General features: G+C 39.3%; 1 protein-coding gene and 1 long non-coding RNA gene across 3 annotated transcripts in view; both read right to left on the bottom strand.

Moving 5' to 3' along the window:
- The window catches only part of rad18 (RAD18 E3 ubiquitin protein ligase), a 45,167-nt gene extending 26,230 nt beyond the window's left edge, over positions 1–18,937 (bottom strand). For both annotated transcript variants that reach the window (XM_047348671.1, XM_047348672.1), the window contains exons 1-6: positions 18,780–18,937; positions 10,519–10,597; positions 8,750–8,811; positions 7,899–7,969; positions 2,382–2,782; positions 818–917 (exon numbers count right to left, since the gene is read on the bottom strand). In XM_047348671.1, coding sequence (XP_047204627.1) covers positions 818–917; positions 2,382–2,782; positions 7,899–7,969; positions 8,750–8,811; positions 10,519–10,597; positions 18,780–18,830 — 764 coding nt within the window. In that variant the 5' untranslated portion in view covers positions 18,831–18,937. The remainder of the gene's footprint in view (positions 1–817; positions 918–2,381; positions 2,783–7,898; positions 7,970–8,749; positions 8,812–10,518; positions 10,598–18,779) is intronic.
- A 5,486-nt stretch (positions 18,938–24,423) lies between these two features.
- Positions 24,424–24,947, bottom strand: LOC124856321. The gene is made up of 2 exons (XR_007035303.1): positions 24,567–24,947; positions 24,424–24,482 (listed from the first exon to the last, which is right to left on the bottom strand). It is a non-coding gene; the product is annotated as an uncharacterized LOC124856321 (long non-coding RNA).
- Positions 24,948–27,598: the final 2,651 nt, after the last annotated feature.

Raw genomic sequence — 27,598 nt, 5'->3', positions numbered from 1 at the left:
TGTGTCAAGGTGAACCAAGGTTTTAGATCCATTACATTTTTCCATCATAATATTTAAACAGTTTTTAAGTTCTTTTAAGCATTGGAGTAACCTGAATTTTCTCCGACTGTACGGAGTACACAGAGTATCGCGTTGCCGCCCCTCCCCACACTCGTTGCTGCATACTACCAGTCAGCTAACTGAAAGAGCATTTGCTTTTCCCTCTCTTACGCGAAAGAAGTTTGGCTGTTAGGGAATATGTTGGTGGCAAAAAAACATCGACAAGGAAAAAAACCCTTATTAAGGTAATACCGTTTTAGAAATCATGCTGGCTGGTTTGTTAAGCAGCCAACTGCAGCATGTACTCCAACTAACCCGCTAATGTTAGCTTGTTATACACCCAGTGTTATTCTACAAAAAGTAGCAAAGCACAAAATCAGAATATTGTGCAATAAAAACAAGTAAAATGCCACCAAATTTAGTGGGGGTTTAATCCATATTCTTATTTAAGTGTACGAGTCAAAATCTAAGAGTAAATAAATGTTAAAGGTAACTTTATTATAATTGTAATAGTCAGTGAGTTTGATTATTTTAGAAGTATGAGAAACAATTCTGTTTTAAATAAAAGACCTTGATATAAACGTTTGTCCTTAAATTCTCAAAGCACCATTATACTGTGCTGCTTATTATACCCTCAGAAAGCAGAAAAACACTCATACAGTCTGATGTCTAAACAGTTTGATCTCAAGCTGCTGTCATCCATTTTGCTTCCAGCAACTTTCTCCAACGTTTTTGCTTGCACGTTACTTAACTGGAAAGCATTATATGAGTCCATTACCTCCTCAGGCTTTCCTTCTTTTCCCCACTGGAAAGACATGTGTCCAGATGTTTGTTGACTAAGTGCTGCACCATGCTTACAGAGCACACGGGACACTCGACTGGAAAAACAAAAACATTAAAAGGTGTTAGGATGAAGGCTCTGTTAGCATCTTAATCAACACTCAACACCAATCAATCATTTTAGATTCTATACTGCCACCTCGAGTAGCACGGAGCCCACATAATGTTTTAACTTATTATGAAGCCAAAGCGACATTGGTTAATATGTGAAATTACTAATTATTATCACCAGAGAACCATGATTAATGATTCTAATGAAGTGAACAGCTAATCGCTGAAGAGCACAAACCACAAATAAAAAAAAACGGCAACACTTACTGACAAACGGTAAATATTAAAATGGCTCCTTAGGGGAAATTACTTTTATTACTTACAAAAAGCATATTACCACTTTAAAGAGTTTATAGTTTGAGCTGTATAACCCACTGAATCACTGTTGTTGCAATTTAAATGGATGGAATATTTGGTAGGTTTATATTTCTTGGGCCATGCATTCCAACTCGATTTGCTAATAATATATTTGGCCCTTTGTATGGTTTTTCATGATCATAAAATAGATCTTAGTAAACAAGATGCTAAATCTCAAGGAGAATGATGGGATTATGTGATAATGAGAAAGAGAAGACAGGAAAATGTGGGTTCATCGATATCATTATCACAACATTTAGCAATAATGTTGCATGTTCTCATTTTTCTAATATTATGCAGGACTCTTTGTAATCATTTAACATTTGTATCTATTATATCTGCAAAGCTTTAACGATTAGCAGATAAAATAAGATCAATATGTGGCTAGTAATCCAATTTATGGAGAAGTTAATTAATTAGTCTGAAGTTGAACTGTCCAAACCTGACCAATAAAAAAAAAAAAAAGGAAATATGCATCAATTAGCCAGAGATCAAAATTGGACAATCTTGTCTTTCCCAGGATTGACTAATTGGTGATCATCAGATCAAATGATGAAACATCTGTCCCCCTGCATTCAATCCATCAAAACTAAGAATCTATTGAATATTTGGTCAAAAGAAACCATCTACAAACACCCTTTACACTACCACACTTTTCTTTAGTTTCATACAAATCAGATCAAGATTAGGGACATGAGCTCTGATGCATAAATGCAAATAATCTTGTAAATCCCTCATTTTCAGTTGGATTTAAAACTACATCCTCTTTTGGTGTGCTCAGAATAAAAAGAAAAAACAATCTGCAGGTCAGATTTAAAAGAACATCAGAAGCATCTCTAATAACATAGAAATAAAAAGTGTAATCATCTTATTTCCTGGACATTTTGAAATTTGCAGCCTCGCTCATCTATTGAGGGCTATGGATAGTATCATTAAGTACTCCTGTATCTGCAGGTCTAAATGTGCCACTCCATTATTTTTTCTTCCATTTAGATGTAGTGGCTTAAGAGGCAAAAAAGTGATCTGAAAGGGAGCAAAAAAGCAGCTGAAACAGAGCAACGTTCCCTGGTAATGCAAAGCTAAAATGGCTGCACCTTTGATTACAGGCTTTACTTCGTTTGATGGTGATGAGGAATGTGCCATCTCAAACGCAGCAGCGTGAAGAGCTGTGTCCTCCTGTTTCACGGACATCAGAGCCTTGATAGATGGGTCCTCCGGATCCACCGGCTCTTCCTTTACTACCACTGACATTTGAGATTTTCCAGAACGTTGGACCTTTGCGTTGCGGCTTGGTGTTCGCTGTACTTGTCCGCACTGCACATCCTGATGAGTGTCTTTACCAGGAGATGTTCTGGACTTCTTTTGGAAGAAGTGATTTAAAATGGAGCTGCTGGGATTCTGGCTCTTCTCCCTGGGGGTTTTGCATTTGGAAGCTGAAGCTGGGGTCTTTGGTGAGATTGGGGGAGATTCGAAGTTAGCTTTTAACAACTGCTGCCTGGAAAAAAGAACAAAAGCAAAGCAAATATAAAACAGAATATAGTTAACAAAAAATATATATATATCTATAGTTCATGAAGGGTAACAAACTGAGAATCCTCACTGAACATATTGAACACATCTAAGAAGAACTATATGCACCAATAATTGCTCGTGACATTCAAGACAGCACTTTAAGGAAATCTGGCTGAGCTCAGTTATTCTCCGTCTCGTCTCCTGAGCTAAAAGAGGAGACACCTTGGCCACCGTCTTGGAAAAGTGGAAAGCAAACAAACTGCAGCGCAGCCATCACTTGGCAATAAAACGGACTCAATGAGGTGTGTGATGTTCTGCTTTCCATATTTAAAACTCCTTGGTGCTTACTGTTCCCATTAGAGCAGGTTCATGCTCATGCATATGTGTGTGTGCCCAGAGATACACACCCATCCACAAACACACAATTGTTCTCATATCCTTACAGGAACCTTGCATTGATTTCCATTCATTGTTATAACCTAATCCTGACCCTAAACCTAACCTAAACTCAACTCATAATTTAGTCCTAAACTTAACCATTAACCCACATATCCTTTTTCCCCTTGTATGGACCGGGCAAAATGTCCACACTGTGAGGGATTGAGCTACACAATGGTATTTATACACACACATGCGCACGCACACACACAAACTAAGGCCACCATAATGTGGAAAGAGGATTCTCCCGTGACATTTCCTGGTAGCATTCATCCATAACACTTCATGTACTCAGACAGGTAGAGTCTACAACACAGTTACAAAAGAGACCAAAACGAAAAGAGTGATGAGTTGTTAATCTTTAAATTCCTTTAATATGTCCCTGCAATGATTTGGACTCATATACATCCAATTATGAATGAACAGTTTTAGAATTGCTTCCTCCGTGTGTCTAATGGCTCCCAACACCTGCTTTCAACTGCAATCTCATCCACACTTATGGGCACCCCTGGTGAGGGAATGTGCCAATACACTAAAATACATTCGTGTTTTTCGCACTGGTATGAAATCACATAGACAAATGTAGAAACATTCAACCTTTGAGCACTTTTATTCAATGGGTTAAACAAATATGTATATTGTTTCACAAGAAATCATGCATACAGAAAATATAATTTCTTTTTTAGAATGGCCTAAAGAAAGCTTTAATTTTACTAAGCTAAAGCATAAATTACAAGAATGCTGCATTTATATTTATTTTTGTAAGTATTACTGATTGCCACTAAGAATGTGTAAAAATAAATAAAGAAAACAGTTAAGTCCAAAATTGTTCATATATGTTTAAAGTAATTTTCTAATTATTTTTCTTCTGACGGAAAGTAATATTAATGTTCTGGAGCGGCCCAACCAGAGTCCCGACTTGACTCCAATAGAGAACGTCAGGAGGAAGCTAAAAATTAGGGTGATGGTAAGGAGGTCTTCCAACCTCAAAGACTTGGAGTTCATCACTAAAGATGTCAAAATATGAGTGGAAACATGCAAAAAGCTGGTCAGAAATCATAAGAAGGGTTTAGTTGCCGTAATGACAGAAAAGATTTTTCCACTGATTATTCAGAATGGTATAAACTAGTTTAGATGGCCTTTGTAAAAACATTTTAATACAATTAGACAATTTACTGGCTTCAAATTTGATACTGCCCTTAATACAGGTTAATTCTCTTAAAGGATCTCATTTCCCATCAGAAAAAATAAATTCCGGTTGAATAAAAATTATTTGAAATCCAAATCTGCCAGAGATGTGAATAATCTTTGACTTAAATGTGTGAGTGTGTGTGTGTGCCTATTTATATCTTTATATCTTGGAATTTTACCTAAAATTCAAGGTAATCCAACTGAAGGTTAGATTTTTTTATATACAATTTTCTGTCTATTTTGCTACTACAATGAAATGTTTTTTGTTCCACAAGTGGACCGTCTGTCAAAGAGAGAGGGGAAGACATGATGGAAAGGCCTCGCCAGGAACAGGATTCGAACCCGGGACATCTGCGCTCTACCGCCATGCCACGACATTTGAACAGTGGAGCAAAAGGTTTTGGGCAGGGTTTATGAAATATGTCCAAGAATGTAAAGGGGCTATACTTTTTTTTTTTTTTTTATCTGACTGTGGAAAAAGCACAACATAATCTATGTATTTAGAGCTCCTGCTCAAAAAATAGCTTTAGTTTGATGTGAATTTATTAAAAATGTAATCTATGTTTAGATCAGCCCCAACTCATTTATTTCCTGATATAATATGACTCCATCCATAATTCATTACTGGGGAGCAGAAAGGAGAGTGCTCATCATTACTGAGATCAAGATGAGAAGTATCTGCAGTGCCTGTAACTTGATGTTAAATAATTTTTATGTCATCACTTGGGGCAGAAATAAAAAAACAAAAAGAGTAAAATTGTCAGGAGAATCAAATCTAACCCTGACTGTGTTGACTGCACATGTTTCTGCTTTTTACAACCAAACTGATTCTACAGAATGTTCAATCTTGAATAATGATGGTCTTGAATTACAAGTGCATATTCAGGAACATTTTCAGAAAAAATAAAATTATTATTTTTAATAGACTGCATTTAAGAAAACCTCTCTTAAAGAATAGAAGCCCATACAATTACTATAAACAAGGGCAGCTTCTGAGCAATTTGTTCTTGCTAACTGCATCCTTTTGCTGGCTGATTGTTTGTTTAAACAGATGCATAAATCTATAAAAATTAAAAATGAAACGGGATTTCACTCCTTTGTAAGTGTGTAGAATGTAAAAAGTGCTTCCAGTAGTAAAAATGCATCACATGTTTGGTGGAAATTAAGCACATTTATCATCAAAGTTCAAAACCAGTGTACAAGTTCTAAGCAAACTAAAGTGAGGAGAGACTATATGATGTGGTAGCTGTAGCTATACAAAAATATACCACTGTGGTAACAGCTGACTGTTAGGCTTCTGCTTTAATGGTGGTAAATTCTGGCTATTATCCAAAAAATACTTAATGCAGTATTTTCACACTGAGAGTCCCGCTGACAGAGCGATCCCTGAACATATACAAACCCACTGAGCAGGTGTTAGAAATTATTGTCCTAAAACCTGCTCAAAACTAGTGGTTTCTTACCAGAGGCCGCTACTAAAGGGCGGTATGGCCGTAAAACATGCAAGCTTTTAGCATTATGATTTTTAGGGACCTTTTTGTATATTTTCCAATTAAACGTTCGTCTAAATATAATACACATAATTACACTGTATCCTTCAATCAGTTTTTGAGTCGTGAATATTTTGGTGCTGTTAATTGACATTTCTTTGTTTTCGGTTTTGTCTTTTGTCTCTTTGTCACAAACATAATAATTACGTGAATAAAATCAAGAAAAGCTCCCTTGGTTTGGGTAGAGGGCATGAAACAACATTAACATATAATATGTTGTACTGGTTTGGATATAAAAATAAAAAACATTGACGGCACAAAGGAACACCTGTAGAATCCAGCGCTGAAGGTGCACTTCTAGCAGCTTAAGGATCCAGAGCCATGTCTACATGCAATTAGCATTTATGACTGGGTTACTTACAAAGAAATTCCCCTTACAGATGCCCAGGAAAACAGGAAATTAAACACTGCAGACCAGAACAGCGTAGCCCATTTATTCATAACAGTGATGACAATCAGAGGTTCTGTTATCGACAGGGAGACCCTTCAGCGTGTTGATGATGTGACGTGATTGATGGAGGAGACAAATATTGCAACTTATTAACCGATAACAGGACTCAAGCATTCTATCAGCCTTTCTGCTAGCAGAAAAAACTGAAGCTGATATTAAAGAGACAGTTTTAAAGATCAGTGTGAGTTTTCTCCAAACAGACGACCACTGATTGTTTGAAAGTTCATTTGATGATCATAAGCTGATTCCACAATGTGTACTAAAAACAGAGCTTAAGCCTTGTTTTAGAACCGCTAAAATTAAGTCAAGTAACATTTTTCATTACTTTAACTTTCAAATTATTTCTAAACAAATAATTTATGATGTTAAACCTGAAGGAAAAGAGCAGACCGGCCTTTATCAGTTTGCTCATGACAGGCAGTGATTGAAAGCAGGTGGGAAGCTGCAGCCTTCAGGCAGGAAGCTACACCCTTCAGGCAGGAAGCTACACCCTTCAGGCAGGTGTCAACTATAAAAAGACAATCTGGTCTGGGGCTATTTTTCTTTTCTACAATGTCCACATGTCACTTTGGGGAAAACTCAACTTTAAAGTACTGCGAAGCTTCCTGTAACCCAGTTAGGACACTGCTAGCAGTATTTGTACCCTGGTGTAATAAAAACATCATCCTAAAGCTACAAAACACACAAGTGTGCATAACAGTATATTACACAGAGGATCACAAAATGATCTCAGCTGAAGAGAACACATTCCCCAATAGATTTACAAGGAAAATCATGTAGATTACTAAAAAACAATAACAGTGCTGGTACCTTGGGGACCCTTTGAGACATCCTGTCAATAACTATGTAACTCCATGAAATCACCATAGTAATCATCTATCCTCTCAGGTATTAAGAGCATAAAAAACAAATGGAAGAGATATTGAGGCAACGCATTCGTGTTCATAGGGAACTCAGACAGATTTCCTGCTCGGCTGCTGTTGTTTCTGCTAGTCTGCCTCTAAAGAAGTGGCTCTCGGCATCAAATCCACAAATCTTAGCAATGATAGGAACCGATGAGGTGAAATTTAGAGCAACAATCTGAATAATAAAAGTATCTGCAAACTCCTACCTATGTTCCCTACATAGATCTAGTTGAATAAGCTTAACTTTTGTTTTCTTCTCCCATGCAGTGGGGTCAGTGTCCCCCAAGCTGAGCTAACCCACCGGTAACCCTTCCCTCTGAAGGAAGAAATAAATTAAATCACTCCAGAAATAAAAACCAAGCCATCTCTGGCTGAGACAATATAAACTGTTTTGATCCTTGCTCCAACAACTGTGCAGGCTCTGTCAGGGAAAAGGCATTAAAAAAGGAAATAAAAATTCCTTCTGGTGATGCTGCGTGCACCAAGTCTTTGTTGCAGTGAAAGTTTCATTTTTCTCTAGACATGAGAGACCTCGCTTCATATTTTACAGGAGCGGTTTCTAACCTTGCAGCTTGAAAGTTAACGACCAAGTCATCCAACAGACGGTTGTTCCGTAAGTCCTGTTCTGTCATTTGCTAAAAGAGAAAAAGTGCAGAATTAAAATATAGTTTTTGGAATTAAAACTCAAAGATTAAAATATCTTAGATACATTTATTTCTTTAATTCAATTCAAAAAGTATATAGATTACACACACACAGTGGTATATTTCAAGCCTTTTTTGAAATCCTAATTTTGGTGCTTATTTTATTCATCATTGAATGTACAAACTTCACACTGAACCTCAAACAACTTGGATTCTGGACCTATCTACCCTACCTGCAAACTCGGGGACCTTGTTCCAAATGAAATGCAAACTTTACTTTCATCTGTTTGCGACGGCTCCTGAAGCGCCGTCTACATGTTGTGAATCTTCCCCACATTTTCTTGAACAAGCTTTGCATCACAATCCTCTCAAGGCTGCAGTTATCCCTGACGTTTGTGCATTTTATTCTTACCACCTTTTCCTTCAGCTCAATTTTCCATTAATATGCCTGCATACCGCACTCTGAGCAGCCCGCCTCATTAGCATTCACCTTTTGTGGCTTACCCTTCTTTCCAAGGATCTCAATGACTGTTTGACGGTCAACACAGCAGTCTCCCCCCTAACATAACATTTCAAAATTAAATGGAAAAAAGGGCTGAAATATATCACTGTGTGTAATAAATCTGTCATTTTTCTGAGAAAGAAATTTTAAAATGTACTTATCGGGTCTTGTGATTATTATTTTTTTTTTTACTGTCCCCTGACTGCTAAAATAATATTTTCTATAAATATGCAAAAATGACTAAATATGTAATTCATGCTCATACTTACTGCGTTACAAATTGGGCAATGCAGCTTGTAGGAAAGAAATTTTCTGATGCACAAGGAGCAAACTGGAAAATCAAACACAAACAGACTTGTATTCATCTCAAAGCAAATAGATTTACATTTGATCAGTTTTTAATTGAGTTGGTTAAATGAAAAACATACATTTTTAGCACTGATACTATGGATGCAGATTATAATATTGCAACTCCATTGTGAGCTTGTGTGTTAGATGCATTGTCATTGCAAACTAACGTAGACATGTATGCAAAAAGAAATTGAAACTGACTGATTTCCTATCATGCAGTAAAAGATGTGTAAAATCTTATGTATTCATCATTTATTGAATTTTATTTAAACACGTATTTTTCTCATTTATTTTTGCATTACTGCATGTTTTGAGAGATTTTAACATGGCGCTGGAGCTAAGGAAAGTTAAGGTGGATTTGTTGAGATGTGTTGGGAACTAAAGACTTGGACTGGAGGTTTGGTCACCTGTCTGTTTTTCCATAAAAGGCAACCCTCCCGTCCTGTTGTGCTCTTCCCAACTGTGACAAGGTCTCTCCCTTGTCAGACAAGATGCTGGAAACAGTAGCATTTCTATGCCAGCCAGACAGTGAGGTATCTCTCTTCAGCTGCTTTAAACCTCATTTTACTGCAGTGACTCATTAAGATAAAAAGTGTCTCAGACCTTGAGAAAGCCCTGATGATACCATGACTTTTTAATCTTCTGGTTGTTTAAAAACACTTGACATTAGACAAGAGATCAGGAATTGTGGACCTCCAAAACTCTGGTTCATTCTTGGGTAGAGGAAGTCTAACATTGCCATGTTCATCTACCCAGACAGTTATTTTCCAAGTATAAACAACATGGGAACTTTCAGCCGAAGGAGACAGGTTCTGTGTCCCTGAGATAAATGTCTTTTGCTTTGAAACGTGTGTATCAACCCCAGAACAAAGGCAAAAGAGCTTGACGCTGATTGCTGTTAGAGCTGCAAACAGCAGCTGTAGAAACGATCAAAAACAAAAATGCCATCAAGTGTATCAGTGATTTTTTTTAAATCTAATAATTTTATGCTTTATGCCACATTTTCCCCCACTAAGTAAATGTACTCAAATTAAACGTTACAATAATGCTACTGCAATAAAAGATCAATTCATTCCACGGCTTTTTACACTTCTTTACCATGGGTATCAGTAAGTGGCTCTTTTTTTATTAGTTCACGCTGCTGGGCAACACTTAGATGATTATAAAGACAAACCAAAATTAGAAGCTCATTGGAGTGATTGCTGTAAAGTAAAATCAAATGTAGGAATTGAGTGTACTCTCTCCCAATGTACTTCTCTAAGCCAACACTCCTAAAAAGGCCCACAAATCAAATTAAAACGTATGGAAAATGTTTCAAGTGGCACCAGTACCCACATTTTTCAGTTAGCTAAACTGAGATGAAATATCACACTCAGTTTCACCCTGAAATCTCCCACAGTAACTAAATATGTTTGACTTGAGGCAAAGTCCCACATAATTTCACTCGAGCTCTCAAAATGTTTCAGCCACGTTGTTCTCCTTCAAGGTTGTTTTTCAGCCGAATCCACAGTCCAACCAATTCGAACACTCACTTTCTGCCACCATTTAAAACAGATTCCAACAGTTTTCTAAAACAGCACAGTTTTGCAAGACTGCAGAAGTCACTCTGTCCAACTTGCACACAGAGTGCTGCAAAAATTGCACTTGGATCACAGTTATTTCAGGAAAGGTTCTGTTTAATACTTACAATTGTGGGAGCACTTAGTCATCATTGTGATGTTGAGGAAATCAAAGCAAATCGGACAGCGGAGCAGGGCATCAACATTCTGTGGACAAAAACATCAAAGTAGTAAAAATATGACTCAATATAATACACTGCAAAAACTAATATACTATATATAAAATATACGACGACCCAAAGGCTGAAACGAATAAAGTAAAAAGGCCTCACTTGTATGTTAAATTCAGCTATAATAACTGTTTATAATTATCATGCTCATTACAAATACCCTTAAAAATCGAACCGGCGTCAATCTTTGCCAGGTCGGTACTAATTTCTGTAAACCAATATGCCATTTATGCATCATAACATATGTCCCTCACCTTTACCAGAGTAAAACCCAAGAATATGTTTTTTGCTGATGGGTTTAAAGACTCAAAAAGATGAGCTTTAATTTTGATAAACTTGCAAAGGGAAAAATATGAAAAGGGAAAAATAATAAAGACTTTTCAGTATTTGAGCAGCCAATCAACAGACAGAGATGAATGTGGTAAAACTGGCCCCTTTCAGTCAATGGCTTATGGACTGGTCCATATTTATTGTAAATGTCAGAAACAAATTACTTTAGTTGATAGCTAATGAACTGTATAATAAATCACTAAAATTGTGGAAATAATATAAAAAATGCTTCAGTTAAAAATATTTTTTAAAACAAACAGCTGTAGCAAACCAAAATAGCTTCTTCTTGCATAAGTTGAAGTCATTAATGGATATTTTAACACATCTTACTTTCAACCAGCTTTATTTACTTAGCCATGTGTTGATAGAAGGGAATTATTTCAATTATTTTAAAAGACTAAAAAGCAGAATTCAGCTGTATTTATATAGCGTCAAATTACAAGAAATGTTACCTCCAGCCACTTTTCTAGGCAAACTGATCCAATTCATGACCATTTATATTACTTGAATTTCGGTCCAAATTCAGGTCAGAATCAACCCAACTAATTTTATTAAATGAAATCGCATTCAGATCCAGGGGAAAAAGTCACACACAGCCCTAATCATTGCCTAGTGAAATGAAAGTGTTTTCATCATATAATACCAAGTGATTAAAAGTTATGTGCAAGGGAGCCCAGTTGATTGCATTAGGTCACTGACTGTGCAGCAAACCAGCATCCTGTGCAAGAATGAGGCAACAGTAGAGAGGAGCCACTCACTTTCAACACAATAATCTCTAGCAGGACCGGGTTTTTTGGACCTCAGTTGTCAAAAGCTAGCTTTGGATGCAGCAGATATCACAGGACAAGCCCCAGGTTTCAATAAATGTGGTTGCTGGAAATAATCATAAATTGAAAGAACATGCCCCTATTTTTTCATAGGTTCAGTGGCTATACCCATGCAATGTGTGACACAAATGAATGAATTTAAATTTTAAAGTGACCAGACCAACTCAGAGGCGTACTGGCACACTAAAAGCCACAAACAAAACCTAAAAACATAGTTCCTCATACAAATACACCCTCATACAAATGTTATGTAATACCTTGTTATTTTAATAGCATATTTGCAAAAAATAACGTTTAACAGTCACATTTTACGCTGCAGTAGGTCCTGCCTTTGTCGCGCAGCTTTCATGTCCCAGCCTTCATCAAATTTCTATGAAAAGCACTTTATTTAAGTCCCAACAGCTGAATAAAATAATTTCCTTAGAATGATAACTAGCTCTGTATTTTGGTGGACACTGTTTTCATTTACCTTAAATGTAATTTAAAATCTAAAATGTAACTGTCTGAGACTGAAAATACTTAACGTCCTAATTATTAAATGTCATTTTGTGACATAAATCGTCAAAATGACACAAATGGAACACAACATGTTAAAATTTTTTATTTAAGGGCAGTCTTTTTACATGGGGTAGAATAGTAATAAAATCGTGAATGTGATTCTGGTATATTGTCCACCCCTACCTGGCATTTTATGATGAACCGAATTTGATTGTAATATATTAAAACTTGGACTCAACTGAACCGTATGGAAAATGATCTGAATTTTATAATCACTGCATTGTATTGGAATGAATTGGATTGCTGTAAAGATAACATTTTTCTGACACGCATTTGGTGCTCTTATTTGTCATTCCTACCCTGATTTTCTGTTGGCTTATTGGATGTCATCTGACCTCCATAATTTAACACACGTAAGAATATAAAGTGTGTGTGCTCCTATTAAGGCAGGAGGACTAAGAACAGGGAGCCATAGACGAGACCCAAAATACCTCTGGCAATGGTGCACAGATTTAGCAGGACCTATAGACCCAATGTCCGCAGGTGGTCATAGATATCCATGATCCTTTACAGACAATTATTCCAGGGTTTTATTTTGTTAAAAATAAGACTGACTTACCACAAGCTACTTAAAAGTGTATTGCTGATTTAGCTCCATTTGGAAAGATTAAATGTATACGGTCAAACCATGGCACAGAATTTACAGGAAAAGATTACTAAGCATTACTGGGTAAAACCTGTATTAGACATGAGACCTCAGCATCATACTTTCAACACCAAATGGTACTGCAGAACAATATTGGAGAACCTTATTTGACATGGCTAGGTGTGTGGTAATCGAAAGAGGAATACGCAGAACAGACAGTTGCTGTAGTGCAAAATAGATGCTTTAACAACCACACAAAACTCAGTTCTTTGTAGCCAGATTTATAAACTCAAACCTATTTACTTACCCAATCGCTAACATTACAAAGATCGCATTTTGTTTTGTAATCTGTAAAAATATGCAAGAATTAGATTATTTTGTAATGCTAAAATGCTTGTACTTAATGCAATGTCGAACCTCACATATATACATAAAACAATCAAGTAATCAAAGCATTAAAATGCATTAATCACCTATTTACTTTTACTGCAGTAGGGTCACCTGTAGGGGCAAACTACACTTTCACAAAATGTTCTTTCAAAAAGTTATTTCGTACTTCAAACTTCAGACTGAAAGTCTAGTGTAATATCTGTAAAAGGCAGAGTTTACATATACAGGTCCTTCTCAAAAAATTAGCATATTGTGATAAAGTTCATTATTTTCCATAATGTCATGATGAAAATTTAACATTCATATATTTTAGATACATTTCACACTAACTGAAATATTTCAGGTCTTTTATTGTCTTAATACGGATGATTTTGGCATACAGCTAATGAAAACCCAAAATTCCTATCTCACAAAATTAGCATATCATTAAAAGGGTCTCTAAATGAGCTATGAACCTAATCATCTGAATCAACGAGTTAACTCTAAACACCTGCAAAAGATTCCTGAGGCCTTTAAGACTCCCAGCCTGGTTCATCACTCAAAACCCCAATCATGGGCAAGACTGCCGACCTGACTGCTGTCCAGAAGGCCACTGTTGACACCCTCAAGCAAGAGGGTAAGACACAGAAAGAAAATTCTGAACGAATAGGCTGTTCCCAGAGTGCTGTATCAAGGCACCTCAGTGGGAAGTCTGTGGGAAGGAAAAAGTGTGGCAGAAAACGCTGCACAACGAGAAGAGGTGACCGGACCCTGAGGAAGATTGTGGAGAAGGGCCAATTCCAGACCTTGGGGGACCTGCGGAAGCAGTGGACTGAGTCTGGAGTAGAAACATCCAGAGCCACCGTGCACAGGCGTGTGCAGGAAATGGGCTACAGGTGCCGCATTCCCCAGACCTGGGCTACAGAGAAGCAGCACTGGACTGTTGCTCAGTGGTCCAAAGTACTTTTTTCGGATGAAAGCAAATTCTGCATGTCATTCGGAAATCAAGGTGCCAGATTCTGGAGGAAGACTGGGGAGAAGGAAATGCCAAAATGCCAGAAGTCCAGTGTCAAGTACCCACAGTCAGTGATGGTCTGGGGTACCGTGTCAGCTGCTGGTGTTGGTCCACTGTGTTTTATCAAGGGCAGGGTCAATGCAGCTAGCTATCAGGAGATTTTGGAGCACTTCATGCTTCCATCTGCTGAAAAGCTTTATGGAGATGAAGATTTCATTTTTCAGCACGACCTGGCACCTGCTCACAGTGCCAAAACCACTGGTAAATGGTTTACTGACCATGGTATCACTGTGCTCAATTGGCCTGCCAACTCTCCTGACCTAAACCCTATAGAGAATCTGTGGGATATTGTGAAGAGAACGTTGAGAGACTCAAGACCCAACACTCTGGATGAGCTAAAGGCCGCTATCGAAGCATCCTGGGCCTCCATAAGACCTCAGCAGTGCCACAGGCTGATTGCCTCCATGCCACGCCGCATTGAAGCAGTCATTTCTGCAAAAGGATTCCCGACCAAGTATTGAGTGCATAACTGTACATGATTATTTGAAGGTTGACGTTTTTTGTATTAAAAACACTTTTCTTTTATTGGTCGGATGAAATATGCTAATTTTGTGAGATAGGAATTTTGGGTTTTCATGAGCTGTATGCCAAAATCTTCCGTATTAAGACAATAAAGGACCTGAAATATTTCAGTTAGTGTGCAATGAATCTAAAATATATGAATATTAAATTTTCATCATTACATTATAGAAAATAATGAACTTTATCGCAATATGCTAATTTTTTGAGAAGGACCTGTATGCCTCTATAATTTTTAAGTCAATGTGAAAAGTTTTATTTCTCATCTGTTTTTGATTTTCAGAAAAATAACAAGATTTTTTCATATTTCAGACTAAAACTAAAAGGTGATGTTCGAATCTTACTGCATTTTAAGCAATACAATTTTATTTAAAAAATAATAGAATTTTTACTAGCATTTTCTCTTTCATATAATTCTACTATCTTAAATTGCTACAGCAAAACAGAATTTTTATTCGATTAATCATCAGAATAATCGATAGAATACTCAATTACTAAAATAATCATTTACAACCGCCCTGCAGGAGATGACCCAGTGGTGTGTACTAGCCACACAAGATGGACGTGAAAACAGCATATTTACATGCACCATTAGATCGTGAACTTTACATTTAACAACCAGGGGTTTATGAGGTGAAACATCAGAAAAATAAAAGACTGGTACATAAACTGGAGAAATCCCTGTACAGACTTTAACAAAATGTTGCAAGACTAACTGTGTGAAATCAAGTTTGTTCAAAACCGATACTGAAAAGGTCTTTATAATCTTATGGGTTGATGACTTTTCTTGATATTGACTTTGAGCAAGATGTCACAGCTTAGGTATGTGGAACAAATACTGGACATGTTTGACATGCAGAACTGTAAGCCAAGAACTACCCCCTGTGAGCAAAAACTTAACTACACTGATAATGGTGATGTGATGACCAACTAACTGATGTGGTGACATCATACATCAGTTTCTGTGAGGACATGTGTGTGCAGACCAAGACCTTCTGCACCTTTGGGAATAACAAGCCATGGTTTACTCCACATCTCAGGAATCTGCGCAGGGACAAGGAAGAAGCTCACAGCAGTGGAGATTGGGCGCGGTACAAGCAGGCCAGGAACAAACCAACAAAGGAGATCAAAGCAGCTAAGAGAAACTACACTGAGAAGCTGAAGAACAGCCTTTCTACTGGTGGCACTTCGGCTGTATGGACCGGTCTGAGAAACCTAACTGCCTATAGGAGCCCCCCACCCTTCCTGAACAGAATCCTCGACTGGCCAACTGTCTGAATGGCTTCTACTGCAGACATGACAAGAAGCCATTCACACCTCAAATCATCTCCACATCCCATTCAGGAACAAATTTGACCCGTAAAACAACCAACCCCCTACCTTCAGATCCTCTGCCTGCACTAAAGATCTCTGAGGAAGAGGTAAACAGGCTCTTTCAGCGCATGAAAACAAAGAAAGCTGGAGGACCTGATAATGTCTCCCCATCATGCCTGAAAGCCTGTGCAAATCAACTCGCTCCGATCTTCACAAGGATCTTCAACAAATCACTGGAGAAATGTGAGGTCCCCTCCTGCCTCAAACGATCCACCATCATCCCGGTTCCCAAGAAACCCACCATCCTAGGATTAAATGATTACAGGCCTGTAGCCCTGACGTCTGTGGTCATGAAATCCTTTGAGCGGCTGGTGTTGAAGCACCTGAAAGACATCACAGGCCCCCTGCTGGACCCCCTGCAGTTTGCTTACCGAGCAAACAGGTCGACAGATGATGCTGTTAACTTAGGTCTACACTTCATCCTGCAACACCTCGACCATCCAGGGACGTACGCCAGGATCCTGTTTGTAGACTTCAGCTCGGCCTTCAACACCATCATACCAGACATCCTCCACCAGAAGCTCACCCAGCTCAACGTCCCACTCAAGACTGTGGAAATGGTGGTGGACTTTCGGAGAACACCACCCCCATACACCCCCCTCACCATCCTCAACAACACTGTATCGGCCGTGGACCACTTCAGGTTCTTAGGAACCACCATCTCTGAGGACCTGAGATAGTCTTCACACATAGACACTGTTCGAAAGAAGGCCCAGCAGAGACTGTACTTCCTGAGGCAACTCAAGAAGTTCAACCTTCCACAGGAGCTGTTGGTCATCTTCTACACTGCCATCATTCAGTCTGTCCTGTCTTCATCCATCTCAGTGTGGTTTGGTTCATCCACAAAACAGGACAGGTCCAGACTGCAATGAATAATCAGGACTGCAGAGAGAATAATCAGAGCTGACCTTCCATCCATCCAGGACTTATACAGGTCTAGGGTCAGGAAAAGAGCTGCCAAAATCTCTGCAGACCCCACACACCCATAACAAACATAAACTGTTTTACCTTCAGGTGGCGCTACAGAGCACTGTCTGCTAAAACCAGCCGCCACAGAGACAGTTTCTTCCCCCAGGCTGTTTCTCTGTTGAACATTCAATAAAGTACAGAACAACAGCATACAGATGTTGCAAATGCACCTTTTTATTATATATGTGTATATTGTACATTGTAAATTGTAAATTTGTATATTCTGTAATACAAAAACAAAGCCAAAGAGCAAAGTGTACCAGAGTCAAATTCCTTGTTTGTATGTACGAACTTGGCAATAAAGCTGATTCTGATGAGTGATGTCAGAAAACACAGAGGGAGTAGGTAGCTTAATCTACCTGTCAATGTGTACAAGGAAAGACCTAAGCTATGTAAGAAGCAAACTATCACAGTATTTTACAAAGCTTGCTGTAGAACAGTGGAATACTGTAAAGCATGTTTCAGATAACTGTGCTTTACAAAAGGTGCCAATGAGAACCTTACATATGTATACAGCAGTGTAAATGGGGTCGTTGCATAAGCCTAAATAAAAATTTGTTTCATTTAAGACCAAAAGACAGCTTAGTGTAAGCATGATCCACCTGCAAAGTAGAGTACATGTCATTACAGGAGCGCTTATACTCGAAACAGTTATTTAACCTGGATGGTCTCAATTATGTATCTAAGGTCTATGAAGACAATAAGGGTAACAAATCCTTACCCAAAAATTCTGCATACAGGCAAAGATTTAAGCATGAGAATATTAAATACACCTTTGTGAGTTCCGTTTTAAATAGATACTAAATCATCCTGAGGTATTGCCGAACTAATCATATGGTTGCAGATGTATTAACCAAACCAGCAACAACACTTAAGTTAACGAAATATGAAACGTTTTCGTTTGGTGCATCAACAATGTATTTAAATTGAAACTTTAACAGGAAGGAAGGGGGCTGTTCAGGTGAGCAAGTTGACCCCTTTATGTCATTGTTTCCCCGATTTTCTGTTGGCTTATTGGATGTCATGTGACCTCCCTAATTTAATACACGTGTGAGAAAATAAAGGGTGTGTGTGTGTGCTCCTACTATTCAGGGGGGGAACTCAAAGCTAAAGAAAAACATGCGTTTCATGCTTTGGACGTTGGAAACTGCGCCCTGCCGACACATTTGTTGTGAATCGGCACGAAATAAACTGAACTGCACAACATCTATTCAGGCATATCATTGGATTTTATGCTGATTTCAAAGTGTACGTTTACAGCCGTTAGGTTCAAAACATTAACGTGAGCTGTGATTTATGTTAACATTAGGGTTGTGTAACGAAAATGTATATAAGCGCCTGCTCTAATTGTAAAGCTAGGCGCACAAAAATCAACTAACCCTGAATGTTTGGTTACTTATAGGCCCAAAAATCCGAGAGCAAATGTTTTGTTTGATTTTTTTTTACCTCGAATTGTTTTATAAACTCAACATTCTGATCGCGGACACAGCTAGTAGAGCTAGTTTTGAAGACAAAACACGGAGATGTCAACATAAACAACGCGTTGACTTACTTTTAAACACCCAAGGCTAGCTGGTAAATCCTCGTGGATGTGTTGGGCCATGTCTCTGAGAGAAATCGTACAGATTTGACTAAGGATTAAAGAAAGTTAACTGTTCCACTTTTTTTTTCTCAATTATGCAAGCTCCCGCTCGGAGGGAAACGAACTGACGTCATTTAACAACTTCCGCTATGGATGCTGCATTCCCGGGCACTGGGACATTTCATTTTGCACAGAAAAACGCAACAGTCCCAGTGTTTTGGTTGAGATTTCTCAAACTCCTTTTTCATATTTTGCACGTTTTTGTATCTCCGAATAGTCTTTGACGTATAATGTTACTTCAAAATCCTATATCGTTTTGGTTACTCGTTGAAGCATGTTACCTAACAATTTGTCCTTGTAATACTTGAAAGCCTTTCCTCGTTTCTTTTCTCATGAAGTATCAGACATGACTTGCACTTTTTTTTTTTCATCTTTGTTTGTCTAATGAAGAAAAATACAGTCATGTAAGACAGTAAAAAAAAAAAAGTATAGGTTACGTTACGTTTTACGCACCATGTGCAAAGCACCCAAATTTAACACATAGGTCCCAAAGTATTATAGACAGATTTCTACTCTCGATTAATTCAATTCAATTCAGTTTTATTTATATAGCGTCAATTCACAACACATGTCGTCTCAAGGCACTTCACAACAGTCAGGTACATACATTCCAATTAATTCGAACCCTTGAACAGTGCAGTCAGATTCAGTTATTTATTCAAATTGGATAAAAAGTTGTTCTGTCTAAGGAAACCCTGCAGATTGCATCCAGTCAGTGACTTGCAGCATTCCCTCCTCCTGGATGAGCATGTAGAGACAGTGGACAGTCACTGGTGTTGACTTTGCAGCAATCCCTCATACTGAGCATGCATGTAGCGACAGTGGAGAAGAAAGACTCCCTTTTAACAGGAAGAAACCTCCAGCAGAACCAGGCTCAGTGTGAGCGGCCATCTGCCACAACCGACTGGGGGTTTGAGAGAACAGAGCAGAGACACAAAAAGAACACAGAAGCACTAATCCAGGAGTCCTTTCTATTGGAAGGAAAAATAAATGTTAATGGAGATAGATCCTTTAGTCGTTTCACCTAGAAAGAAAGAACAGATCAACTGTGAGCCAGTTTTCAAGGTTAGAGTCTGAAAGAGAGCACATAGAGTTAGTCACAATAAAAGCTCAGTCAATTGCCATGTCTAGGAGAGAGAAAGGGTTAAAAACTGAAAGACAGGGCCATGTGGATCATCGGTAAAGGGTGAGCATTAAGTTGTTGCCAGCAGAAGCTTGGATGATGCCCTTCTCCAGAAATGTGTCACAGGTAGACACAGAGCCAGGCCAGGTGTAGCTTCTAGGAAGAGAAAAGAGAGAGAACATAAAGTTAAAAGCTGAAATAACAGCAAATAATGCAGAATTGGAGAGTAGTGTGAGAATGTAGCGAAGAGGGTGAAAGTGGTCATTATGTCCTGATAACCTAAGCCACTCTAACTATAAGCTTTATCAAAAAGGAAAATTTTAGGCCTAGCCTTAAAAGTAGAGAGTTTGTCCATCTAGAGCCCACTGATGGCCATTGTTATACTAAAAACCACAACGATTGGGTTACCTCTCTGTCAGATTGACCATAACCATTGGAAAAGAGAGGGGGTCATAGAGGTAGCAAAAATGGAGGGTATGTTTGCACCTCAACCATAACTGAGCCGGTTTAGGCTAAACCTGACTCCCCCTTACTCCATCCAACAGGGAGGGAAGAAGATGGAGGTAAAAATAAGGAAGATAGAGTGGCTTAGGCTATCCTGAGCTAACTATAAGCTTTATCAGAAGGAAAGTTTTAAGCCTAGCCTTAAAAGTAGACAGGGTGTCCGCCTCACGGACTAAAACTGGGAGCTGGTTCCACAGGAGAGGAGCCTGATAACTAAAGGATCTGCCTCCCATTCTACTTCTAGAGACTCTAGGAACCACCAGTAAACCTGCAGTCTGAGAACGTTTATTCTGTTCTGCAGTTTGTTGGAGGGTTTGAATGGTGGAGTTCCATATGGTCTTGCAGCGACGGATGTGTTGGTGGATGTCTGTCTCATCAGCAGAAAACAAAGGTGGCTGGTAACCTAGCAATGCTTCAAAAGGGGAACGTCCTGTAGCAGAATAAATGTGAGAGTTCAGAGCATATTCACCCCATGGCAGATATGAGCACCAGTCTGTAGGATTAGTTGAAGTGAGACAGGTGGATTCAAGTTGTTGGTTGAGTCTTTCTGTTTGTCCGTTGGATTGGGGGTGGTAGCCAGAGGTTAGTGAAACTCTAGCTCCCAAAGTTAAACAAAATTGCTTCCAGACCTGAGAGATGAATTGTGGACCTCGGTCAGACAGGATGTCATGTAGTATGCCATGTAAACAGAAAACATGTTTGGTGAGAAGCTTGGTGGTTTGCAGAGCAGAGGGGAGTTTCTTGAGTGGGATGAGATGGCATGTCTTAGAGAATCGGTCAACAATTGTGAGAATAGTGGTCATACCTGAAGTTGAGGGTAAACCGGTAACAAAGTCCAAAGCAATATGTGACCAGGGATGACCAGGTATACTGAGCGGTTGGAGAAGACCAGCGGTGGGTTGATTGCTGGTCTTGTTTCTGGCACAAGCAGAACACACCTGAACAAAGTCTTTAACATCCTTGTGGATTGAAGGCCACCAAAACCTTCTCTGTATTAGAGCTAACTCTGGGATGGGCTGAAAACTTAGCTGTGTGTGACCAATCAATGAGTTTATGACGAACCTGAAGTGGAACGTAGGTACGATTAGGTGGTCCTGTGCCGGGGTCAGGTTCTTGTTGCGGTGCTCTGCGGATTACGTCTTCCATCTCCCATCTGAGTACCCCGACCGTCCAATTAGGCGGTAAGATGGGAGCTGGCTCCTTTACTGATTCATCACCTGCAAACTGTCTGGAGAGTGCGTCGGGTTTAGCATTCTTAGTTCCAGGTCTGAAAGAAATACAGAGGTCAAAACGTGAAAAGAACAAAGACCACCGGGACTGACGTGGGTTCAATCTTTTAGCAGATCGTAAGTAAGCCAAGTTCTTATGGTCCGTCCAGACTTGGACTGGATGTTCCGCGCCCTCAAGCCAGTGGCGCCATTCTTCAAGAGCTAACTTGATAGCCAGTAATTCCCTATCTCCGACGTCATCATTTTTCTCTGCGTTGTTCAGTCTGCGTGAAAAAAAAGGCACAAGGATGTAATCTCCCATCTTCAGAGTTTTGTGATAAGACTGCTCCTACCCCAATGTCAGAGGCATTGACCTCTAAAATGAACTGTTTCGAAGAGTCAGGGTGAATTAAGATGGAAGCTTGAGAGAATTTCGTTTTTAGAGCCTGAAATGCTTCTTCAGCCTCGGGTGACCATGAAAATGGGACCTTGGAAGAGGTTAAAGCAGTGAGTGGTGAGACTGACTGTAGTTTCTTATAAAGCGTCTGTAAAAGTTTGCAAACCCGAGGAATCTTTGTAGTGCTTTGCGGTTATCTGGTACAGGCCACTCCAGGACCGCCTTAATCTTCTCAGGGTCAGATCAAACCTATCCACTCTCAAGAATGTATCCTAGGAAGGCGACAGAGGTTTGATGAAACTCACACTTTTCACTCTTCACAAAGAGTCGGTTTTCTAAAAGACGTTGTACTACTAGGCGTACATGTCGACGATGCTCCTCAATGTCCTTGGAGTAGATTAATATGTCATCAAGATATACAAAAACAAAAATGTTCAAAAAGTATCTAAGTACGTCATTAACAAGTGCCTGAAAGACAGCAGGAGCATTGCATAGTCCAAAAGGCATGACCAGGTATTCAAAATGACCGAGAGGAGTCTTGAAGGCCGTCTTCCACTCATCCCTCTGGCGGATCCTAACAAGATGGTAACCATTTCTCAGATCTAGTTTAGAGAATACTGTAGCACCATGAACCGGTTCAAAAGCAGTGGAAAGTAGTGGAAGAGGATATTTATTCTTGGCGGTGATTTGATTAAGACCTCTATAGTCAATACATGGTCTTAAGGAACCATCCTTTTTACTTACAAAGAAAAATCCAGCCCCTAGAGGCGGAGAAGATGGTCAGATTATCCTTGCTGATAAAGACTAATTTATATAATTCTCCATGGACTTCTGCTCTGGGTGGGAGATATCATATAGTCTACTAGATGGTAAGGGGGCGCCAAGGAGAAGGTCAATAGCGCAGTCGCAAGGTCTATGGGGTGGCAAGGACAAAGCCTTGCTTTTACAAAAAAACTCCCTTGAGGTCATGGTATTCTAAGGGTACATGTGAGAGATCTATCTCCTCATTTTCCTCACTACTCTGTTAAGAAAAGCTCAGGGAAAATGCTGACTGAAGGCAAGATGAGTGGCAACTAATGGACCAAGATTCAACACGTCCTTTCGACCAATCAAGATGAGGATTGTGTTTTCGTAACCAGGGGTAACGTAAGACCAAAGAATCCTGCGATACTGGAAATACAAAGAAGGAAATCTTTTCTCTATGGTTCCCTGATAACAAAAGATCAATGGGTTTGGTCCGATGTGTAATTTGCTGTAAAGCCTGACCATCGAGGGCTAATACAGATCGTGGGGAAGGAAGAGGTTCAACCTCAATTCCTGCTTTGCTCACTAACCTTGAATCAATTAAATTCTGTTCAATTCCAGAGTCAATCAAAGCAGACATAGTCAAGGTTTGTTGGTTAACCATGATAGTTGCTGGTAAGCTGAGTCTAGGGTCTTCATTATCTTCAGGTTGGTCCGCTAACCCCCCTTTTAAGGTTAGCGGACCTTGTCTTTTGGCTGCCCGGGACAAATAGGAACAGTTAACAAAATGATCAGGAGAACCACAATAAACGCACTGTTTGGCCTGTCTGCGTCTCTGTCTTTCTTCTGGAGTTAACCGAGTGTGTCCTATCACCATAGGTTCTGACCTGGTAGCTAAAGGCTGAGTGGGTCTTACAATGGGTGAAAAATTAGTCTGTGAACTAATACCAGATTCTTTTGTTCTGGTTCTCCTTCGCTCCCTTATTCTGTTATCCACTCTTGTGGCCAAAGAGATTACTTCAGGTAATGAGGCAGGAACGTCAACCAAAGCTAACTCGTCTTTTAAATTCTTGTCTAAAGCATGAATAAATGCTGACCTTAAAGCAATATCATTCCAACTGGAAGCTGCTGCCAAAGTACAAAATTCTGTCGAAAACTCAGTGAGAGGTCTATTGCGTTGCTTTAATGCTTGCAGCTGCCTTCCGGTGTCTGACTGATCCACTTCAGTGGAAAAGGTTTGCTTAAATTCAGAAACAAATTCTTCAAAAGTACAACTAAAGTTGCAAGAAACAGAAAATTGGGCTTCGGCCCATTGCAAAGCTTTGCCGGTCAATAAACCAATGATGTATGAAATTTCAACATCATCATGCGGGAAAGAACTTGGAGAACGATTGAAAACCAAAGCATGATTAGCATGGCGCTGCCGCTCTGCAAGAGAGTGGAGAGAAGAGTCATGAGAATGTAACTGATTTGCATGTTCTGAAATAGTTCTGAGTATTTCTGCAGGGTCTTGTTGGCCAGAGTGTTCTGTCATTTTCGATATAGATTAGACCCACATACAGAGAACACTCAGGAGGAAAAGTTTTACGGTTTTTATTGTCAACAAAGTAGTCTAGGACAGGAACTGGGAACACCAACTGTAAGGGAAGGAAGCAAAATAGATTGGTGAACAAACGAATGATATGAAGCAACTGATTACTAAGATCTGAGAAATGGCTTACCAAATTGTTGGAGCAAGAACCGCCAGGGGTAGAGAGATTCAGTCTTAACTTGCAAAGGAGGATTGTTCAGTTGTCTTCTCTGTGGTGAGCTTGGTGCCAGCCAAAAGGAGCTCAGGTGCCGATGTTCAAGATGGAGGAAGAAGCAGGGGGTGCTGATGCCTGGGTCCTGGAGTCAAGGGAAACAGGAAGCCGCCAGCTTGGTCCGTGTCCGAAAGTGAGAGAAATCCACAAGAAGGTAGTTCCTTAACTCAGGAGCTGATAATCCAGATACTCAGAGATACACTGGAACAAAGTCAGAACTCAGCAAGGTAAACAAAGCCTCAGGTAGAAACCTGCGTGGGAACAAAATGCAAGATTACTTGAGTTCAAAAACGAAGCACAAAAATCAGTAGCGGCTGAGCTTGTTACCACTAAGGCAAACACTGGCATCGAAGTGCTGGCAGCCTCCCTCTTAAGTACTCCTCCAAGCAATCAGCAGATGGAAAACACCTGTCATTCAGTACACCTGAGAACTCCAGCACCAACTGGAAACTGAATGGTGTACACAATACACACGCAACACACACACAGACTCAGACTCTGACAGGTTTAGGTTGTTATTCCATTTATTTCTGTTCTTTGTATTTTAATTTTTTTTTCTGATCAGGTTTAATGTTCATACCATGTTTTCATGCCACTGCTCTTCACACTAATCAGTTTTATCCAGTCCTCTCGTGTCTTGCCCATCAGTCTCCCTGACACACCTGTGTACTGCTCTGTTCTTATCACTTCTCCTTGCTCTCTGCTGCTGAATCCTGTTCTGTTTATGCCAAGTCTGTCCACATCCAGGCCTGCTTGTTTTGTCTCATGCCTAGCTGTAAGTTTTTGCTTTTTATTTATTAAACGTTTCTATTCCCTTGCTGCTTCTGCCTGCCTGCTTATGTTTGGTCCTTACTCCAAGATATTTCCTGATTTTTTAAAATACTAGTACTTAACTAGTAAACGCTGTCAGATTTAATAGTGATTAAAAAGACAAAAAGGAGCATTTGGATCATTCTAGTAAGGTGAAGTTAAGATTTTTCCCTAAAACTGATTTTGGGGGGAGGCTGCACGGTGGTGCAGTTGGTAGCACTGTTGCCTTGCAGCAAGAAGGTCCTGGGTTCGATTCCTGGCCAGGGGTCTTTCTGCATGGAGTTTGCATGTTCTCCCTGTGCATGCGTGGGTTCTCACTGGGTACTCCGGCTTCCTCCCACAGTCCAAAGACATGACTGTTAGGTTAATTGGTAACTCTAAATTGCCCTTAGGTGTATGAATGAGTGTGTGTGTGGTTGTTTGTGTGTTGCCCTGCGATGGACCGGCGACCTGTCCAGGGTGTACCCCGCCTCTCGCCCATAGACTGCTGGAGATAGGCACCAGCTCCCCCGTGACCCACTATGGAATAAGCGGTAGAAAATGACTGACTGACTGATTTTGGGGTTTATTTTCTTTGTTTGGTTGTTTTTTAAAGACCTAAAAATAACCTTTTCACATAGTTTCATAGTTTCACTATGTGGACTGAAGAACCAGTATGACATTTTAACTTAATAATGTCTTCTATTTTTTTTTTTTTTTTACAAGCGACTGAACTTAAATATTTAGTTCAAACTGCTGAGCCTTCATAACTCAATAGTCAGAAGGCTCCAAAAGCTTCAGTAAAAATGTATTGGTGCTGTTAGGGAAAAAATGTGGAAAGGATGTCATTACTGAGTCCAACTAGGAAATCTGAGTATGGAAATGTTGTATTGCAGAGCAGCTGAGTTTGATAGTTGGCTGTACTGTGACAGCCTTCATACTCTTATTTGATTTGTTAAAGAGGCAGCTGAACCTGGATGACATTAAAATAAAACAGAAGTATAAAATCAATGATACAAGTTCCAAGCTGACCATCAGAAACATATTCTACTTTTGCATGCTGTTAAGAGTTGTCTCAAGTTCTCATTGTTGGACCTGGGAAAGTCATTAGTAAATCAGACTCTCTGTAACCTAGAAAATACTCTAGCAAATTTAAACAAACCAACGTTTCCCCACCTCCACGCTCACAAGAATATTTAACATTGTCTGAGATTGTTTTTTTGGGGGTTTTTTTTGACATAGCTTTGAAGCTTTATGTCCCTTGTGTTTTTCTGTTAGGTGCATAAACAATCCAATAACTCTTTCCCAGGACAATTGGACAATTGGACAGGGAGCTGGGTGTGCAGCGCACTTATTCCCAAATTCTGTCCACAACTTTTATGGACAGAAGTCCGGGAACAGTAGGTGGTGGAGAGTTGGGTTTGGCTGTCCTTGGGTTTTAGTTTTGCTTTCTGGAGATTTTCTACTCCTGCTGGCTTCTTCAAGTTGTGACTCATAGTTTTCTGCTAAGTTTGAAACACCCAGGGTAAAAACACCTTATCCAAGGTCTGAGGCCATGTTCACCTGGAGAACAGGTGAACATTTTCCCCTCAACATTTCAAAGCCGTTATGTTTAAAATTATTAATTCCCTTTGGACTTTAAGAAGAGAATGTAGGACATATGATAACATACACCACAAAAATGCAAGCTCTAACTAGTGATGCTTATATAAAGCGGGATTCCCATGTGCACTGTGGATTAAGAGTGACTTTCAGTATCACTTTAATATTGTCCTTGTGGGGAACTTTGACTTGCAGGTCATAACATAGAACACACTATCACTCTACAACTGTAAGTGAAACAAGAGGGTAATCACAGGTGAAAACATCAGTAGAAGTATTCACTAAAACATCAGACTAAAACGACAAAGTAATTCTAGCTAATCATATTTTAAATTTAGTAGGATAATAGCCTGAGTAATGGTTTACATGTCTGGTAATATTGTCTTTTGAAAAATTAGGGGCACAAACAGGCAGCTCAGCCTACTCTTTTTGGATTAACTATGTTATACCAAAAACACAGTTTTTGGAATAACATAGTTATTAATGAATGCATTATTAGAGTTCCAGCTGAAGACCACATGTGATTCCAGAGCCAAAGAAAGAAATATATTTAAAAAAAC

Source organism: Girardinichthys multiradiatus, chromosome 20 (genome assembly GCF_021462225.1).
Source record: "Girardinichthys multiradiatus isolate DD_20200921_A chromosome 20, DD_fGirMul_XY1, whole genome shotgun sequence".
NCBI lineage: Eukaryota > Metazoa > Chordata > Actinopteri > Cyprinodontiformes > Goodeidae > Girardinichthys > Girardinichthys multiradiatus.
Note: the sequence above shows the minus strand (reverse complement) of the source record. Positions and strands in the feature narration are given on the sequence as shown.